The sequence below is a fragment of the Saimiri boliviensis genome, chromosome 9, assembly GCF_048565385.1.
Source record: "Saimiri boliviensis isolate mSaiBol1 chromosome 9, mSaiBol1.pri, whole genome shotgun sequence".
Lineage (NCBI taxonomy): Eukaryota > Metazoa > Chordata > Mammalia > Primates > Cebidae > Saimiri > Saimiri boliviensis.
In genome coordinates, this window is record NC_133457.1 from 21,643,014 (window position 1) to 21,664,459 (window position 21,446).

Genomic DNA, 21,446 nt, shown 5'->3' on the forward strand with positions numbered 1-21,446 from the left:
TGTTTTTTCTACTTTTGTATGGGTTTTTTTCCTCATCATTAATTCAACTGGAATTTATTTTGGTGGCTAGGATCTAAATGTATCTCTTCTGCCTCCAAATAGAATATCAGTTGTCCAGTTGTGTATAAACAATGCTTTCTGCCTTTTCCATTGATTTGTCATGTTTCTTTATCATCTATTGACAAATATATTTTACACTTTAGATTTTTATACTATATGGGCTGTACAGCCTAATATGGATTAGTTCTATATTTTCTGAGTTTCAAGCATTTTAATATGTTTTTACATCAGTCAAGGTTAGTTTTATCTTATTGCCATAGTTTTTGAAAAATTTCTGTTTTTACCTATTTATTCCTCCAGATGAATTTTAAAATCACTAATCACATGTTTAAAATTTCCTATTGGGATTTGATTGCTTGTTTATTAAGCCTATAATTAGCCATGATAAGAACTGGCAACTTTTAAATATATGTTAATTGGTCACGACTAGTTTATTCAATCACTTCACAGAACTCTTTTTTTTTTTTTGGAGACAGAGACTCTTTCACCTACTCTGTTGCCCAGGTTGGAGTGCAGTGGTGCCATCTCGGCTCACTGCAACTTCTGCCTCCCGGGTTTAAGCAATTCTTCTGCCTCAGCCTCCCAAGTAGCTGGGATTACAGGCACACCACCATGCCTGACTAATTTTTGTATTTTTAGTAGAGATGGGGTTTTGCCTTGTTGGCCAGGCTGGTCTTGAGCTACTGAGCTCAGGTGATCCACCCTCTTTGGCCTCCCAGAGTGCTGGGATTACAGGCGTGAGCCACCAGCCCAGCCACAAAACTCTTAACTTGCATAGTTTTCCAGGTGATTATCAGAGATTGTGTTTTAGATGTATAGCACACTACTATTTCTAGCGGTACCATTGTTGTTTTTCCAATTATACCTTGTTTTTGTTTTATATTTTATTACATTAAACTTATGAAATAATGTTAGAAGGCAAAAGATACTTATGTAAACAATTTAAAAATTTTGTTCTAATATTAATAGCTTATTTCAAAGGAAACAGAACTGTCTTAGATTATGATACCAAAAATATTGATGAATAATAACCATTTAATTTATCTGCATTCAAAGCTAGTATTATTTTATGACAATAGGCTGAAATATGTAAGATAGATCACTAAAATTGGGAGGGAATACTTGGAGGGAATCACAAAGCTTTCCTCAATAACTTTGATTCTTATGGTTCTTTCTGTTCTTCCTGTCCCTACCCAATCTTGACTTCTAGGCAGGTCGATTTGGACAATTAACTTACATTCGAATTTACCAGGGAGAGCTAAAGAAGGGTGACACCATCTACAACACAAGGACAAGAAAGAGAGTACGGTTGCAACGGCTGGCTCGCATGCATGCCGACATGATGGAGGCAAGTACAGGGCCATTGTGAGATTAGAAATTCCTCTAACATGAGTGAAGTAGACCCTTCTTGGTATCCTGAGCGCCACTAGAAAATTAATTCTGGTTAAATGTATGTTTCTAGTTTCTTCCTTTTTGCTTAAGTGTCTTACAGCTCTGATGTAGCACTTTGCTATAGGTTAAATTAGAAGATGTTAACAACTCATTTTTTTAATACCACTGGTTGTGAATTAGCTATATTTTATCAAGGGTCAAGTTTAAGGAAAATAGGCAGTTCCCTAACACCCAGAATACAAGACTCAGCATTAGAAATAATGTAATAGGCATTTAAGACTGTGGAACTGTGATTCTTAAAGGTGATAGTAATAAATTTACACAGTTTTCCACATTGTTTTGATTTATTTACTTTCCGAAAAACAGCAGGCACAAAAGCCTTGTTTTACCCTAGAGGTTTTATTCCTATTGTAGAACCCACTGCAGGACCATATTGGTGCCAGAATCCACCTGAAGATTTAAAAACTTCAAGGGCTGATCTGGGAGATAAACTTTGACTATGCCTTGAATTCTTGAACTGGCTAGGAATCTGCTATAGCCTTCTGTAGTCCTATGGTTAGGCTTTGAAAGGAACACTGAGTACATGAGTTTGTTCACTATCCCCACCATTTGCCAATCCAGCTATAGATTCCTAGAGAATTTATCAGTCTAAGAAAAATATTACGAATTAGGTAGCTATAACTTTTGTTTCTTCTAGAAGAATTGTCAGTCTCAGAATCCAGCAGCATTGCTATTTTGTGAGATAGTTAGCAGGGGCAGGCTAAGTGATTGTCATAGCTGTTTCATGGACCAAGAGCTGGAAGATTTGTACAGTTGTGTAGCCATTAAAGAAAGACATGTCTACTCACGGCCACAGCTGTTGTGAATGAACTGTCAATGTAAAAGGACAAAAATTAGGAAGGTTGGAGGCACCAATGCTTTGTTTTTAGATTTCCTGTGTTTTCTTGACTGCTTGCATCTGTGAGAAATTAAAATTATTAGTAGTACATTGGGCTCCATTCTTCCACCTTTGTTTTCAAAACTTCCTTTACAGTTTTCCTGGTATGTCTCTGTCATACACAATCTCATTGTCTAACTGTGGCAACGTGTATAGTACATGCCTTTTACTTCCATAAAAATAACTTTAGAACTTTGAGGGACTGTGTTGTTAGTACTGCAGATCCTTCAAGTAATGAGTTTTCTGTTTAATTAAAGTGAAATCTTGTCTATTGATATGTGGTTTAAATAAAGGCCTTTTAAAAATATGTCTTAGCATTGTTGATTATTGTATTGATTCTAGCTAATTGATTCTCTACAGAATTCAAGCTGAGAGATTCTGCCATGCTTATTTGTATACAGTGTGTATACTGTACAGTTACTTTTTAGTTACCATATCTTTATTTGTATTACTTGCAAATATCATTTTGTGTTATTTCTTGTTTTAGGATGTTGAGGAAGTATATGCTGGGGACATCTGTGCATTGTTTGGCATTGACTGTGCTAGTGGAGACACATTCACAAACAAAGACAACAGTGGCCTTTCTATGGTAAGCCATTTAATTTCAAAGCTACTTACCACTAGAATTTTAAAAGTCTGTGTTTTTATGTAGTGCATTTAATACTTCAGAGAAACAACCACAAACGTTTTCATCGAGTACCACAGGTATCAAGTTAGTTGTGGCTCTTTGAATGTTGGTTATAGCTCTTTGAACGTCAATTAGACGAGTGCTCTATAAGCTAACTTACCTGGTTTTTCATAGTAAAAACTAGGAACAGTTTTTACCATAGTAAAAAGGAAAACTCAGAGGATCCACAATCCTCCCAAGTTTAGCAAGAAGGAAAAATCTCCACCAGATCGTAACTGGACAGTGTGGCTCTGAGTCCTCCACCCTGAGACCTGCTTCCACAATCAGGGTACATTTCTAATTGTAACCACTAGCATCAAGCTAGTTTCAGTGGAGTGCTGCTTCCTTATTAACTCAGTAGCCAGCAACTATACTGTTCCCTCAGTCCCTTGTGAGACCAGACTGTATCATTTAGACTAGACTGGGATAACAGAACATAACCAGGCTCAGAAGGCAATATGCAGCTATACAGTCTGACTTATATGACAACCTGCCCTTTGGAACTCAGAAGTCCCTTTTTATCATTGAGGGATTCTGAGAGAAGAGCATGCACAAGTAGTTCCTATCTTTGAATTCTCTTCACTCACTCACCTTTTTTGCCTCTATAGGAGAGCATACTCTCCTACATTATGACCATTTGTTCATGAGAATATCTTTTTTTTTTTTTAATTTTCACTGAGGCCCTGGGTAGAGAGTGATAGCTTTCATGAATTCAGTACAGAAAGAGTATGATGAGAACATAGGGTGACAGATAATTTGTAGTGGGTCATTTACATAAATACAAACCCAACTCTAGCAGATGAGCACTGTAATACTTCCTGCTATCTAATGATGAATTCATAATTTTATAGTTTAGTTCTTTTGTCTATAACATCCTCTAATGTGTATGGTATTACATGTTGATATAAGACATCACAAAAAAAACATGAATCTATATAATTTTTGTTTGAGATCTAGATAAAAGAAATGTTTTCTAAGTATTATTGTTAAGGCCTTCTCTAAGTACTTGTCATTAGCAACATGAAGTGATTGGTGGTTGTGGACAGTGCTTACCAAGGCTTTGAAACAAATAGGCCTTGGCAGAGTCTCACGTTGCCCTGTGCTGCCTAATGGCCCTTAGACAATTTATCTTATTTCTAAGACTTTAGTGACTTAATTCATAAAATGGGGTAATACCTGCTTTTCAGAGTTGTGATTTATTAAATGAGGTATCATGGGTATCAAGAATTTGGTACCTTTTTAGTGTTTCCCTTATCAGTAATTGTAGTATATTTTGATTAAATAAAATAACCTAGAAGATTCTAACAGCCACCAAGCAATAAGAATTTCACCTCTTAGCATTTGGATTAATTGTAGTGATTATGTTAAACAGGTAAATAAACACATTCAATTATTTTATTTTGGGAAGGAGGAACTTATATAAGTAGATAGCTTTATTTATAATAGTATGTTGTATTAACATATACTTATTTATTTAATGCAAAACAGACCAAGATATATATTGTCTAGCCTAAAGACATTGGCTAGTATTTATCCTTTGTTCTTACTTCTGTTGTGAAGTGACACATTAAAATTAATCTGTCCCTGACCCATAAGGGTCTTTTTTTGAATTCTTTTGTTTTCTTTTAAAAAATATTTTAGGAGTCAATTCATGTTCCTGATCCTGTCATTTCAATAGCAATGAGGCCTTCCAACAAGGTAGGAGTTTGATTTAAAGCTCAGTATATCAAAATTAAAACTTGAGCTTTTTCATCTGTCTCTACAGTGCACTTGATATCTTGTAACAACCAGCAGTCTTATGGTCTCTTATTTCCTCTGTTGATACTGAGAACTTCTTTTTAAATTTACCAGTCTGTTCCTAATGATAACTCCTCAGTATATTTGAATAAATTGAGGATACTAAAATATTCACCTGACTGTACTTTATAACTCTTTACTATATTATTGGCTTCAGAGTGGTAAATGTAACTTCCTGGATTCAGATCATAAACAACTGGAAAAGGAGAATCAGGGACATTTCTCCTAAGTTGTAGTAAAACCCCACTATAAAGTACTTTAGAACGTTGAATTGATTATTGACTCATGGGTTATAATATAGCTCTAGATTTTGTGCTAGTTATGAGATAAATGTCTGAGTATTTCATGGAAAGCTTGTAAACAAGACTTTTTTCACTTTGAAATGTAATTTTTTTAAAAGATAATTTTATACTTTATAGTTTTATATTTGGCTTTGATGTAATTTAGCTCTTAATAAAGCCAAAATTGTATGATTAGGTTTTGCATTTTCATTCTTTGCCATGAGATTTAGTCTGATCTCAAACCATAATATTTTAGTTCCTAAGTTGCTTTCACATTCATAACAATCATATTAATGTGGTATATTGAAATTCACTTATTTGTACATTGAGTGAATATTTTATGATTTGTCATTCAGAATTTGTCATTACAAAACATACTCTGATAAATTGTCATGTGTTATATCACTAACAGCTACTATTACATATATTTCGAGGAAACTTGAGATTTTCCAGACCTTTTCTTAATATGGAAAAGAGAAGATGGAGAAATATTAAATTACTCTGTTTTCTCAGAAACTTGAGGAAAGGTGAACCTTGCATCTTAACCTCAGTAGGATGCCATAGTTTCTTATAAGTACATTGTTAAAATTGCTTGCTTTTCTCTTTGGAAGTATGCAAGGTTAAAACTTATGCTTATGTATTATGCTTCCTCATTTCTAAATTCAGAGTTTATTTAAGACATTTAACTGTTAATAATTTACAATAATGGAGCGAAATCAATGCTTCAATAGCAAGAAGGTTTTTTTGGTGTTTTGGGGGTTGGGTATGCATTAAAAAGTTTACAGATGGCTGCTTGCTGAAGTAAGTTAATTTAAATCAAATAATGAAGTCTCCATGATTCTCAATAGTGGGGGCAGGGATGGTGTTTCTGCTAAGTTGAGAATATTTGGCTTGTGCAGGAAAAAGGCAAAACACCTAGAAAGGCTAACCTGTGATTCAGTCCCGATTTTGCCATGCATAGCTATGTGGCTTTGAACAAGTCACTTAACCTCTCTGCACCTTATTTCCTCACCTGTAAAATGTGGATAATTCTGCCTTTCAGCATTGTGGTTGGGATTTGAGAAAACAAATGGCTTGGCTTGTGGCCCCCTTCCTCCATCCTCAGTGCTGGCAACAGCTGGTTAAGTCTCTTTCATGTTTCAGATATCTCCTGCCACTTCTTCCTTTGTGGAATTCCTCTGACCCACCCTCTGGCTTCTCCCTCCATTTTTTAAAGGCATACTTGATTATGTTGTACCCACCTAGATATTTGGTAACAATCTCTCCATCTCAAGGTCTGTAACCTTAATTATATTTGCAAAGTCCCCTTCACTATGAAAGGCAGCATACTGACAGATTTGGGAAGACTGGGCTATCTTTGGAGGGCCATTACTCTGCTCACCACGTGGGATCACGTGGGAACTAAGGAGAATAAAGGTGCATCATACCACATCCAAGCAGATTGTTTTGAAAGGGATAGGTCTCATTGTGTTATTTTCCTATTTGTTGGTCTTAACTGTCTTGCTTGGATCTATAGTAGTGTCTTGGTAAACATGCTGATTCCTTTGATTATGTATAGGATTTCTAAAATGTAACACAGATTCCAGTTTCTGCTTTATGGGCATTTTTCACAGAAGGACAGTTTGTCAATGTAATAGGAAAGGCCATAGACTTAAGTCTTGGAATCTTGTTTTCTATCTTGGTATGGAAAGAAAATTCTGTGCAGTAGAACTAGATGTGTATCATTTTTATTTCTTAACTGCTAATGTATTTTATTTCATTCAGTAAAGTTCTTTCTAAAATCCCATTGTTTATCATACTTAGCAAAACAAATAGTGACTTTCTTCTTCTTTTAAAGAACGATCTGGAAAAATTTTCAAAAGGTATTGGCAGGTTTACAAGAGAAGATCCCACATTTAAAGTACACTTTGACACTGAGAACAAAGAGACAATTGTATCTGGAATGGGGGAATTACACCTGGAAATCTATGCTCAGGTAATGAATAATAAGGAAGTTAGATTGAAATCAGTTTATTACTGTCTGTGTTTTGTTAAAAGTCAGTAATTCACAATCTAATGTCTGTAACTGTGGTTCTTCATGCTTCAACTCTGGTTTGTATCCAGATGTGGTCAACTGCTTCCTTTACTATGCGTTATAAAATAATGATTTTTGATCTCTAAATCTTTTTATTTGGAAAACGTTCTGGACTGCTAGAATCAAGGCTCGAAATTTGCAACAAGAATATCAGTCCATTTCCAGGTCATGCTTAACTGGGTCTAGTAAATCCTGGTCCAAGCCTTAGGGCGACAGCCTGCGGTTGTACCAACTCTTCAGGCCATTTCTTCTCAAGTCAGTACTCGAAGATTATTATAATATGGATAAAAGAAAGGGAAGGTGGGGCCTATACCTTCCCAGGAAAGGTCTTGTATGTATTGATATATAAGTAAAAACCAAAGATACGTGATTAGAAATTTTGGTGAGCTCATATCTTTGAAGTTGAGATAGAAAATCCTGACAACAGATTTATTTATTATTCCAGTGAATTTGTAATAATATGGAACAATGGTGAAGTGTTAGTGGGTGGATTAATTGGAGGTAAATACAAATTTACCATTGTAACTTAGAATTCATTTATATAAAATCTGTAAAAGCAATTCATATTAAGCATCACATACCTAATCCTTGTAAGGTACTAAAATGATTTGAAATTTATTTATCTAGTGTATTCAAATGAATGCTACTAAGATATACAAGATGCTTGGGGGGTTTTCTTTCAGTTTATTTTTTTAAATTTAAATAATAATTTCCCCACTCTTTTTAGAGAATGGAAAGAGAATATGGCTGTCCTTGTATCACAGGAAAGCCAAAAGTTGCCTTTCGAGAGACCATTACTGCCCCTGTCCCGTAAGTATGCATTGTAATTAAACATTATGAGGCTGAAATTGAAGTCTTTTTATTATTGGATATACATACCACTATTACTGTTATAAAGACATTTTTATATAGTGATACTTTGTATTACGGAATCTATACAGTTCTAGACTATAATCAAGACATTTATATAAAGTGACACTTTGGGATTATTTGGCTTTATAAGTTACATGCCAATAAAATTGGCATACACATCATTAATAGGCATGCTTACACTTCCTCCCCCTGTTAGAGATTTTGTTTATTCCAGTTGTACTTCCTTTGGCAGACGGCTATTATGTTTTACTTTAGTGCCATATTGTGGATGCCAGAGAACTTGCATTTGCCAGGGAATAATCTCCTGCAAGTGAAGAAAATTAATGCTATGATAAAGTTCAGAAAACATTGAGGAAAAACGTATTTGGGTTTATATTTTGTTAGAGACAGAACAGTCTTCACAAAGAGTAGTACTTTTGTTAAATTGCTGCAACTGTAATATATTTAAATATGGTGCCTATCTGGATTTATGTGGATTGTGATTTAGAGTTAAAATTAATAAAGCATACTGTGACTATATGAGGAAGTCTCAGTTTTCAGAATGGCATCAAATAAAGGTAAATTATACTTTACCTGAGATGCTATATCATGAAGTAGAATGGTGTAATCTAATTCAATAAAGTCATCATTTCTTTGCTGTGACAAAAAATAAAAACGCCTTGTTTAAAACTTAATATCATTGGCAAAAACTACATTTAATTTTGAAAATCATCTTTGATTAGTAGATGACTATTTTATTTCCATTTAGGTAAAAATAAAAATTGAACATCATAATTTATTCAATTTAATGTGACAGAAAATCTATATTCTTACACTAAAGTGGTCTTTCAGATGCATTTTAAAATCATGATTTTTATGTTTGTTCCCCCCAGAAATGTTTACCTGTTTTTAGTTCCAAGTTGTGGTAGCTACTTAAGAGAATTACCATGTGCAGCTTATTGTTTAAGAACACTTTGTGTTTCCATTGTACAGAAAAGCATAATTTAAGGGATAAACTATAGTTTACATTGAAAGAATCCAATTTTATAATAGAAATTATTTTTTTGAAAACTGAAATAAGGCCAGGCACAGTGGCTCACACCTGTAATCTCAGCACTTTGTGGGACTGAGTTCGGCAAATTGGCTGAGCCTAGGAGTCTAAGACCAGCCTGAGCAACATGATGAAGCCATGTCTCTATAAGAAAAAAACAGAAAAACCAGCATGGCTATGTGTGCCTGTAGTCCCAGCCACGTTGGGAGGCTGAGGTGGGAGGACCATCTGAGCTTGGGAGGTTGAGGCTGCAGTGAGCCATGATTACACTACTGCACTCCAGCCTGGGCAACAGAGTGAGACCCTGTCTCAAAAACAAACCAACCAACGCACAAAAAACCAAAACACTTGAAAATAGTAAAATGTACTCAGTGTGGTTAGTGATTGTGTAATTAAAGCTCTTTTCTGAACTGCACAGTAGAGAAAAAACAGTTTCAGTATGGCATGACTATAGTAATTTGAACACAAAACTAAGATTGCTAAAGGAAATAATCTGTATTAAGCTGAGCACAAAAGCTAAATGTCAGATTATAGCTAAAGATTTTACTCTTCTGAAAGCACAGCTTTGCTTGTGACTGCCATGAAAAATGGCCCTGAGGATATCTATAGAGCAGATTAAAGGTGAGGAGAGTCATTACAATTGGCCCTTAGTATCCATGGGGGATTGATTCCAGGATTCTCCTCAGATACCAAAATCTATGGATGCTCAAGTCCCTGACATTAAACAGTGTAGTATTTGCATATAACCTATGCATACCCTCTCATATGCTTTAAATCATCTCTAGATTACTTATAATACCTAATCTAATCTAAATGTTATGTAAATAGTTATATTACTTAGGGAATCATGGAAAAAATCTGTGCATGTTCAGTACAGATGCTACCATCCATTTCTCCTCCCCCAAATATTTTTGATTCTCAGTTGTTTATATCCATGGATACAGAACCCATGGATAGAGAGGCCTGACTATATATTGAACACTTGGGATTTTATCTTGCTGCTACTAACAAAACTCTCTAAACCTTTTTGTTCTAGAAGAGGGTTTCAGTAAAGTATCATAGTTAAATCTATGTTGACTAACATGAAAGATTAACAGCTACGATTACCATGATGCTTTTTGAAAGTGCAGTCTAGATACTATATATTAATAGTAAGTGTTTCATTGAAATCCTTTGCTTTGCCTTGCTATTGTTATGCTTCCTTGTCAGTATGTTCCCAGAGAATGCAATTATCCAAGCACTGTTATTAGGCAAGTTTGAGGCAAAGGAGGTCTGTGGTTTGTATCTCTTAGCCAAATCAAACAACTTTTTACACCAGTTACTGTTGCTTTGAACTCTTCCTACAATTCTTCACCTTCTCTGATCTTGATTGCAACTGACCTCTCCATTGAAATTCCAGGTTTGCTATTAATTACAAAATGTCTATAGGGACACTGTTTATCCAATTATGAAATATTATACTTTTGATAAATGTTAACTCCATTAATAGTATATTTTATAGAGGCTACTTACCACTTCCTTGACAGTTTGAATTTTTACCATTTTATACCATGTGTCTTCAGTAGAATTTTGCCATATTACATAACCACAGGCAACCCAGGCTAAATGTAGAACAAGCATCATTTCTGGAGGTACATTTCCAAAATTGTCTGGTGGGGAAAACGTTTATATGGTAATTATATATATAGTATTAACCTCTTAAAACAAACTAAATTATAAATCATGTCTTAGTTTCCTTCAGTTGTGTTCAGAAAATAATTAAGCTATGGATCTGTGAAATTTCTGAGGCCTCTTTTTTGTTGGATTAGATTAGAAATGAATATTTTTGCAAAAGCCTGTGTGTTTCTAACATAGCAACTAACTATTTTAGATAATTGAGATTGATTTTAACGTTGGAACAAATGGTTTTCATCATATTTATATACCTGGAATATTTTGTGCTTCTAGCGGTTCCTTCATGGACTTGAGTCTTTGATAAAATGCGTTGTCTTCTTCATCTGGGTTCTTTCCAGTTTCTCCTTCAAATGTGAAGTTAACTTCTGGTACAGTTTCTTGTCCCTTTGAAGGGTAAAGTACTTCAGCTGTGCAGTTCGCCATAACTTGCTGTTGAAATTTAGTGAAAGATCCTTATATATAGAAGGCTATTCATTATTATCATCTTTGAGATATGATTTAAAATATAGGGCCCTAATGGTGTTGTTTAGACTAGACTTCAGAGTGCTTGTTTTCAGAGATACCTAATTGGGCCTGGCCTATTAATACTCTAGAGTTATATGAATATCCTAAAATAGATAACTTACCTTATAAAAGATAAGGTGTCATAATCTTATAAATTCTAATCTTCAAACTGTTAATATATTTCAGTATTAATGGAGTATCCATTTGCAAGGCCAGATTTTAGTCTGACTTTATAATACCAATTCAAGACTCTGGTTACTTTTAAAGTTTTTTCATTAGTCTTACTCCTTGCTCCTGAAATAACAAATTTTTTCAAATGCAGATGCAGCAGTCTGTATCTAGATATAAAATTAGAAGATTATAGCATTGGGTTAAGCTTTGTAAAGATGGCTGTCTAGCAGCTTAGATGTCTTTTAGTGAATCTCCTTATGAATTATGCTCAACAGAAAGGCAGGCTTTTTAAAATTTCAGGATGGCTGTGGTACAGATTGCAGTTCCTTTCTTTTAAGTTTGTCTCATTAATAATTTGACAGTTGTATAATCTTTAAAAATTTCCCTTCCCCATTACTGAAAGATCTTTATCTGAATGCTGTTATCAGCTGGCATTCTGTTGCTTGTGAATATCTAAGAGCACTTTCTTTCTCTAAAAACCCAATGAAAAATAGAATGAGAAAAGCAGACATAAGAAAGTGATTGATTGGGGAATAAACTACTTATTTATATTAGGCATAAGTTCAGATTGCCCTATGAGTATGTAACTTCCTAAGGAAATTCATTTGAACCTAAGTATATAGTCTTTTTCCATATAGTTTGATAGAAATAATTCATATATTCAGGAATACCCAAAGATAGTAAAGAACTGATCCTTGTAAACTTTGCCCATATGCTCAATATTTTTTAGAGGCAGGGATTTCACAGTAACTTTTTAAAAAGGGGTAAAACTAATCAGTCTTACGGGTGTGATCAGCAAAGATGATTTGGAATATTTAGAATCAAATTTGATTTAATAAGAACATTTGGCTGGGCATGGTAGCTCATGCCTGTAATCCTAGCACTTTGAGAGGCAGAGGCAGGAGGATCACAAAAATAAGCCAGGTGTGGTGGCATGCACCTGTGGTCCCAGCCACTTGGGGAGGCTGAGGTGGGAAGATGGCCTGAACCTGGGAAGTTGAGGCTGCAGTGAGCCATATTCCCGCCACTGTAGTCCAGCCTCAATGACTGAGTGAGACCCTGTCTCAAAGAAAAAACAAAAACAAAAAACATTTTACTTACTTTTTGTATAATTTCTTCAATAGCAAATTTAAGGTGATACTTATGTCCTCTTCCTGGAATATCCTAAAATTAAGAAAATGTAATGGAGACAAGAAAATATTGTAACAACAAGTCATATACTTGCTTGGTTAGAAGCATCCATCTCATTTGGTTGGAGGGGCTAGCTGATGGGTAATGTTGAAAGCCTTAGGTCTTGTAAAAGGCATGTCACCATGAATGTAACATCTAATTTAGCAAGTCCCCTATCAAGTTTATTTTGGATGAAAACAAAGGGTAGGATAAAAGCATATGTATAAATTGGGCACAACTTACTTTGAATCATCAAAAGACTTTAACATCTGGATCTGTGATTCTAAAGTCTCTACATAAGAAATTTTGAAACAGCTTTTGATTCTTTTTTTTTTTTTTTTTCACTCTTGTTACCCAGGCTGGAGTGCAATGGTGCGATCTCGGCTCACCACAACATCCGCCTCCTGGGTTCAGGCAATTCTCCTGCCTCAACCTCCTGAGTAGCTGGGATTACAGGCACGCGCCACCATCCCCAGCTAATGTTTTGTATTTTTAGTAGAGACGGGGTTTCACCATGTTGACCTGGATGGTCTCGATCTCTTGACCTATGATCCACCCGCCTCGGCCTCCCAAAGTGCTGGGATTACAGGCTTGAGCCACCGCGCCCGGCCTAACAGCTTTTAATTCTAAAGATGACAAATAATATCACCTTTGAGAAGATTTTTCATAAAGCTCAGTGTACCCTCCAAATAGTGTTCAGTGAATGAATTTCATTTTGAGGTAGATTACTGCAAAGCAATTGGAGACTTAATATACTTAAGTATTGTTTTTACTTGTATATTAGCAGAACTGCAAAATGGTTAACAAATTTTATAAGACTAAGAAACGAGTATTTCACTTTTAAATCCAGATACAGATTGAAAATTTATACCTAATTATATTATCTGGTACAGTTTTAAAATAAGATCTACCCTCCGTCACCTCTTAAAGACTGTTAGCAGTTAAAATTCTGTTAGATAAATAAGGGATAATCTCAAATCCAGCAGATTTTATTAAAATGAAAACAAACTTCTTTAGTGATTGCTGAGGACTTAAGCATTTAATTCAAGCCTTTAGCAGAGGGTGCACATCATTTAAGGCAGTCATGTGGTGGTGGCCTTTGTGTGGCTAAAGGCCAGCATCAGCGCACAGTGCTTTTATTATTTGACTTTCATTGTCACTTTCTCTTGCTGTTTGTTTCCCCCTTCATTTTGGTCAGAGGGTCTAATAGGGATTTGTCTTAAAACTTAGGCAATAGTCGTTTGGAAGATGGGAGCTTTTGTTGGTCCAGATCAGAGTAGCAGATGAGAAACGGGGCAGCCTTAGGATTCTTTTGAGTGGTTCCTACACTTAAGGAAAGTGCCGAGCCTTACTTAGAGCTTTTTCCCATTTTGTAATTGAGTGTGTAAAAACTTTTTCTCTGCCTCAAGATGGAAACAGTACCGGGCTGTCTCCAGAGACTGGAGTATAGACAGTCCCCTAGAAACATTAATATCTCAAGACCAGATACCAGCAGTGTGTCCTAAAACGGAAGATGGGTAGCGGGTGGCCGGGAGTGTCTGCACACAGAGGCTGAGACCTTGGGTGAGTGGAGGGAGCGCAATCCTGGGGTCCCCGCTGCCCGCCCCTCCCTGATAAACTTACCTCCATGCTGGCTTGTTTGACCTTCTGCACCTGAAACACCCTGTGGGGGGTCCCCTGCTGGTAGTTGATGTAGTTCTGCACCACCGAGGCCGCCCTGGAAGCTGGGTAGTTGGTCGGCGGGATTTCCATTCTTGATGAGCAGTGACTACGGGGCTTGGGCTGTTCAGGGTTAATGGTACCAGAGCACCGCCCGTCCTGCTTGCTGCTTGGGTACACTTGCCCAGGCAGAAAAGTCGCGAGCTTCTTCCGTCTCTGTTTTCCTCCTTACCGATCTCCGACTCCGGAAGCTGCTGTTTGGGCTCAAGCTCCCTGCGTCCCAGCGCCCTGGGCTGGCTGCCACTGTGGCCCCGCCCCACCACTGGCGGCCGCTGCCTTCCTTACTCGGCCAGCTGCTTCCTACTGGAGTAGAGGACAGCCTGCCCTCTGGCACCTGCGGGTGGAGGTGTGGGGAGGGAGTCAGTGGGCTAGGTTCTCTGGGATTGCATCTTTTGTTTCAGTGACCTTTATAGAAGTGTAGGGTGGGGCTTTCTGGCCTTCGCTCATATAGGACATCTCTGAGCCCTCCAATTTCCTGTCCATGGAGAGAAAGCCTGGTTGCTTCCCTTGCATACTGGAGCACGACTTCCTTATACACTGCACGCAGTGTCCCTGACAGGGCAAGGTGCACAGGTACTCCAGGTAGTGATTCGATTCCTTCCTTTCTCTTTCCCTTATGAGAGTTCAGGAAGAGGCTTGCTTATTCTCAGTTTTTTGTGGGTTTGGACCAGTTCTGCCCAAATCAAAGTATAAGAATCTGCAAACTATAATATTAAATTGAGGGATTCTCTAATTTGGATCAGGAGAAATGAAAAAATGCACCTGTACCCCTCTTCTTTACTGATCTTAAAAGGGTGAAGTTTTGGTGTAATACTATGCTTCCAGCTTGAGTCATTTTGAATATTTTACGTAAAAGGCTAAGATATACTTAAAAACTGAACTTAACAAAACACTGTCTCTGGTCTGTGGTCTCCCTCCTTGAAATGGGCCTGTAAACCTGACTTTGTAAAAGTACAGGTTTATCCTCGGTGGTCTTAGGTTAATTGGGCTCGGGTACCTTGGAGATTCTACCAAGGTCTTCACTGCCTGGATTGGGACCATTAACTTGGTATTAATGCACACACCTGAGACTCTTGAGATTTCTATCTTTCTGATTATGTAGATTTTGCAGTAAATCTGGATTTTGGACTTTGGCCCCAGTTTCATGCTTATAGTCTCGTGGGATTTGGGGGTTCTGATTGACTTTGCTTTTAAATACCATCTTCTGTCTGTTGGCCTACCATCTTGTATCATTTTTCAGTGAAACTTTTCTCAGTCCTGTGTGTGTGTGAGAAATTTGCTTTGGGAGATACAATCTATCTCTTACACATGGCCCTGTCTCTCCACATTTCTTAGGTCAGCAAACCCTGACCCACCCATAACAATATTTTTGCAAAAACAAAATAGCAGCCAGTTTTTCATGGGGTTGTCAGATATGAACCTTTACTGTCTCCTGAGATAAATTTACCAAAGAATTGGTGAAATGTGGGGAACTTTGACATAAAGAAGACTGTTCATTTCAAATGTGCTTTAGAAGAACAACACCAGAAATCAAAAAACAAGACTTTTGGAGAATAGTATTTGTCTTATTTGTCTAAGATCATTTTAAGTAGATGACTGCCCCTATTTTATTTCCATACTTCCAGGTTTTTTATTAATCACATGGCTTATATTTAAGCTTTTTCCTCTCTCCTTGAAGAGGAAAGATAATTAGCATTTTACAGTGATAATATATTTGTCTAAAACTGGCTTTAGCTCACCTTTTTCCTGTTTCTCTTTTTCTTTCGTTAAAAATTTGAAAGATAATTCGTCAGACTAAGTCATTCTGTCATTATATGTGCAATCCAGGAATATCTAGTCCAAATAAACAGCCAAAAATGTCTAAGAAAAAAAATCACTATTGGACTTTAAAAAAATGTGGCCAAATGAACTTAAATAGCCTTTGTTATTATGCTTATAAGAAGCAAGTTTTCAAGATAAAAGAGGAGCTCCTAAATATGATTTAATGATTTTGAATATAAAGTTCATAAATTATATTTTTTAAAATGTGTAAAGTATTTCTGATTAATAGATGAATTTGGGTGAGTCAAAACAAATTAATATGTATTTAAAGTTGATTATATATTTTCTTTCAAGTTTTATTATATAAAATTAATGCTGATAAAATATTCAAGTTTATATAAAACTAAATTGGATCTTTTCATGATCTAAACTTTCTAAATTTTATATATTGATCTAATGGGCCAAATAAGTTACTGATTTGTTCAGTTGTTTAAGATTACAAAATATAAAGGGGTTTGGATCTTATAAAACTATTATGCTACTATTAATTATAAAGACCAAATGTGTTAATTGAAATTATAATTTTTTAGATCTTTAGTAACTTTCAAGCCCTTACATAATGTTAAATTAGTCCTGGGATAATTGGACAATTTCTAACTAATACCTGATACAGAGCTTTGGTTGCTAAAGATAGTTTCAATTTACCTTTTTTCTTATACATCATAAAATGACTATGAATTAACAGTATGTGCATATACTTTGGTTGTTACATATATGTTGTTTTGCCACCTTAAAATTATAGAAGTAATCTAAAATTTGTATTTATAAAAATTTAGCTAACCAGGTGCAGTGGCTCACACCTGTAATCCTAGCACTTTGCAAGGCTGAGGCGGAAAGACTGCTTGAGCCCAGGAGGTTGAGACTAGCCTGAGCAACATGGCGAAGCCCTGTCTCTACAAAAACTACAAAAATTAGCTAGATGTGCTGGTATGTGCCTGTAGTTCCAGATACTCAGGAGGCTGATGTGGGAGGATCACTTGAGCCCAGGAGGAAGAGGTTGCAGTGAGCTGAGATTGTACCACTGCACTCCAGCCTGGGTGAAAGAGCCAGACCCTGTCTCAAAGAAACTTTAGTTGGACATTTCTTGGTTTTCTGTCTTCTGGTTTTCCCTTTGGGAAAGCAAAAGTTGATTACTTTGGTTAAAAGTGGTGATTAATAAGAATATACTTGATATAATAACTACAGAAAAACATGAAAAATATATATACACACATATAAATATAAAATTTTAAATAAAAACTTTAATTATATTTTCATTTTGCATAATTATGTATTACGTATTTTTAAACAGGTATACTTCATTTTGTTCCACTTTATTGTGTTTCATAGATAGTTTGTTTTTTTTTTTTTTTACAAATTGAGGATTTGTGATAACCCCATGTGGAACAAGTCTATCAGCTTCATTTTTCTTTTCTTTTTTATTTGTTTTCTTTTTTTTGAGATGGAGTCTCACTCTTGTCACCCAGGCTGGAGTGCAGTGGCACAATCTCAGCTCACTGCAACCTCCACCTTCCAGGTTCAAGCAATTCTCCTGCCTCAGGCTCCTGAGTAGCTGGGGTTAACAGACACCCACCACCATGCCCAGCTAATATTTGTATTTTTAGTAGAGACAAGGTTTCACCATGTTGCCCAGACTGGTCTTGAACTCCTGACCTCAGGTGATCTGCCTGCCTTGGCCTTCTAAAGTGCTGGGATTATAGGCATGAGCCACCACTCCCAGCCTCAGTTCCATTTTTCTAATAGCATATTCTCATTTCACAACTCTATGTCACATTTTGGTGATTCTTGGAATATTTCACACTTTTTTCATTATTATTATATTTGTTGTGGTGATCTGTAATCAGTGATGTCTGATGTTATTGTAATTTATTTTGAGGTGCCTCGAAATCTGCCTATATAAAATAGCAAGCTTCATCCATAAAATTGTATGTGTTTTGACAGCACTACCTACTGGTTGTGCTTGCACATTCTCTCTCTCTCTCTATCAAAGCTTAATCCAGAGCAAGTGTCTAACTCGGTTCAATTTTATGAAAGCTGAGAGAGGTGAGAAAGTTACAGAAGAAAAGTTTGAAGCTAGCAGGTGTTGGTTCATGAGGTTTAAGGAAAGAAGCCATCTCCGTAACATAAAAGTGAAAGGTGAAGCAGCAAGTGCTGATGTGGAAGCTGCAGCAGGTGATTCAATATTTCTTAAGATCATTGCTGATGTTGGCTACACAAAGCAACAGATTCCTTTTTTTTTTTAAATTTTTTATTTTTTTGAGATAGAGTCTCACTTAGTCACTAAGGCTGGAGTGCAGTGGCATGATCTCAGCTCACTGCATCCTCCACCTCCTGGGTTCAAGCAATTTTCCTGCCTCAGCCTCCTGAGTAGCTGGGATTGCAGGCGCCCACCACCATGCCTGGCTAATCTTTGTATTTTCAGAAGAGAGGGGGTTTTACTATGTTGGTCAGGCTGATCTCGAACTCCTGACCTCGTGATCTACCTGTGTTGGCCTCCCAAAGTGCTGAGATTACAGGTGTGAGCCACTGCACCTGGCCAAATGAGATTTTCAGTGTAGATGAGACATCCTTCTGTTGGAAGAAGATGCCATCTATGACTTTGATAGCTGGAGATAAATCAGTGCCTGGCTTCAAATCTTCAAAGGACGGGCTGTGACTCTCCTGTTAGGAGCTAATGCAACTAGTGACTAAGTTTGAAGACAATGCTCCTTTCCCATTGTCAAAATCCTAGGGCCCGTAATAATTATGCTGAATCTACTCTGTGTTCTGTAAATGGAATAAGAAAGCCTGGATGACAGCGCATCTGTTTACATACAGCATGGCTTATGAAATACTTAAATTCCAGTGTTGAGACCCATTGCTCAGAAAAAAAAAAGATTCTTTCAAAAGATTACTGCTCATTGACAATTCACCTGTCACGCAAGAGCGCTGATGGAGATGTACAAAGAGATTAATGTTGTTTCCGTGCCTGCTAATACAACATTCATCCTGCAGCACCTGGATCAAAGAATAATTTTGACTTTCAAGTCTTATTGTTTAAGAAATACATTTTTAAAGGCTGTGGCTGCCACAGGTTGATTCCTCTGATGAATCTAGGCAAAGTAAATTGAAAACCTTCTGGAATGAGTTCACCATTCTAGATGCCATTAAGAACATTTACGATTCGTGGGAGGAAGTCCAAATAACAACATTACCAGGAGTTTGGAAGAAGTTGATTTCAACCCTCATGGATGACTTTGGGTGGTTTAAGACTTCAGTAGACGAAGTAACAGTGAATGTATTAGAAACAGCTGGAGAACTAGAATTAGAAGTAGGCCTGAAGATGTGACTGAAGTCCTACAATTTCATGTTCAAACTTGAACAGATGAAGAGTTGCTTTCTTCTATGGATGAACAAAGAAAGTAGTTTCTGGAAATGGGATCTACTGTTGAGACACTGTGAACATTGTTAAAATGACAGCAAAAGGTAAACCTGGTTGATAAAGCAGTGGCAGGGTTTGAGAGGATTGACTCCAGTTGTGAAAGAAGTTCTGCTATGGGTGTAATGATATCAAACAGCATCACATGCTACAGAGAAGTCTTATCAAAGGGAAATTCAATCAATGTGGCAGAATTCATTGTTATCTTAAGAAATTGTCAGAAATTGTCATGTGACTGGGTGAAGTGGTTCACACCTTTAATTCCAGCTACCTGGGAGGAGGAGGCAGGAAGATCACTTGAGGCCAGGAGTTTGAGACCAGCCCTGGGCAACATAAGTGAGACCCATCTCTAAAAAACGTTTTAAAAGAAATTGCCACAGCCGCTTCAACCTTCAGCAGCCCCCACCCTGCTCAATCAGTAGCCATCAGCATCAAGGTAAGAGCCTCTAGACTCCTAGACTTCCAGTCTCCACTTCTGATTCTGATACTAGCTCAGATGATTGTTAGCATTTTTTAGCAATAAAGTATTTTTTAACTAAGGTGTAAATGGTGGGTGTTTTTACAGACATAATGCTATTGCATATTTAATATACTGTAGTATTGTGTAAACCTATAGTTTTTATAAGCACTAGGAAAACAATTTGTGTGACTTGCTTTATTGCAGTAATTAGCCTCATTGCAGTGGTCTGTTATTGAACCCACCATGCCTCCGAGATATGCCCGTATGTTGTGATGATTTGAAAAAGAAAATGAAGCCAGCGTGGTGGCTCAGGCCTGTAATCCCAGCACTTTGGGAGGCTGAGGCAGGCGGATCACGAGGTCAAGAGATCGAGACAATCCTGGCCAACATGGTGAAACCCCGTCTCTACTAAAAATACAAAAATTAGCTGGGTGTGGTGACACATGCCGATAGTCCCAGCATGAAACTGGGAGGCAGAGGTTGCAGTGAGCTGAGATCGCACCACTGCACTCCACCCTAGTGACTGGCGATGGAGCGAGACTCTGTCTCAAAAAAAAAAAAAAAGAAAATGAACAAAAAATTATTTGTAGTGTACTATCTTCCTCATAAACTGCTTTAATTTATTTATAAATACAGTGTTTCTTTAGACTAAGTAGCTTTTAAAAAAATTAATAGTAAGCAATACAGCATTTCTCATCTTTTCTAGTTACATTAGCCAGCTAACTATAAAGTAACTAAAGGATGAAATGGTTGGTTCTCTTAAGGCTTTTTCTAAGAAGTTGGAGGAAATTTTTTCTCTTATTTTTTTTTTTTCTTTTTGATGCGTCATTTATCTGTGAGCCAGCCTCTTAAGTTGTCATTGTGTATGTGAGTTTTTTTGGGTAGGTCCTCCTTTGATAGTGTCCAGGAAAGTGGCTGAGTACATTCTGATAACTCAGAACTTCTTGCTGATGATGAAATTTTAAGTTTCACAAATTGCTAGTTAACATCTCCTGTGTTACTACCAGTAGTGAGAAATAAGTGACCTTCCTAAAGTCACCATTTTGAAGTTTTATGAATGCAGTCACTATCTCTGTATATCAAAGCTAGTCACATAGGTTGTGACATAATAGAAATTTAAAAGTACATATACCAATTTAGGCTCTCTTTAAAACAGAATTAGAGATATGATTTGCTGAGGAAAACAAAGTGTAATCATTACATTTTTAAAAAACGTAACTGCCTATTTAGATGTTAAATAAACCACCTTAAGAGAATCTCATTCCTACATTTGGGTCCTTTAAGTCTTTGTTACTTACTAAGGCTTCATGAATGATTAATCATCAGTCCATTATCCTCAAATTTGAATAATGTGTGGATTACCTTCAAAGTGACAATTATTATGGATCTCTAGGATCA

General features: G+C 36.6%; 2 protein-coding genes across 3 annotated transcripts in view; one reads left to right on the forward strand and one right to left on the reverse strand.

Moving 5' to 3' along the window:
• Window positions 1–21,446, forward strand: part of GFM1 (G elongation factor mitochondrial 1) — a 44,894-nt gene that overhangs the window by 10,360 nt on the left and 13,088 nt on the right. The window contains exons 9-13 of the mRNA XM_074405557.1: window positions 1,271–1,408; window positions 2,877–2,978; window positions 4,698–4,754; window positions 6,972–7,109; window positions 7,936–8,018. Of these exons, the coding sequence (XP_074261658.1) occupies window positions 1,271–1,408; window positions 2,877–2,978; window positions 4,698–4,754; window positions 6,972–7,109; window positions 7,936–8,018 (518 nt within the window). The remainder of the gene's footprint in view (window positions 1–1,270; window positions 1,409–2,876; window positions 2,979–4,697; window positions 4,755–6,971; window positions 7,110–7,935; window positions 8,019–21,446) is intronic.
• LXN (latexin) lies at window positions 8,037–14,562 on the reverse strand. 2 transcript variants are annotated; one of them, XM_074405560.1, is made up of 6 exons: window positions 14,254–14,562; window positions 12,562–12,624; window positions 11,037–11,169; window positions 10,624–10,760; window positions 8,655–8,717; window positions 8,037–8,385 (listed from the first exon to the last, which is right to left on the reverse strand). In XM_074405560.1, exons 1-6 carry the CDS (start codon window positions 14,380–14,382, stop codon window positions 8,287–8,289), a joined length of 624 nt encoding a protein of 207 aa, XP_074261661.1. In that variant the 5' UTR covers window positions 14,383–14,562; the 3' UTR covers window positions 8,037–8,286. The 2 variants fall into 2 exon arrangements, with proteins under 2 accessions (XP_074261661.1, XP_003925039.1); XM_003924990.3 differs by having other exon boundaries at window positions 8,039–8,385; window positions 11,037–11,214; window positions 14,254–14,560.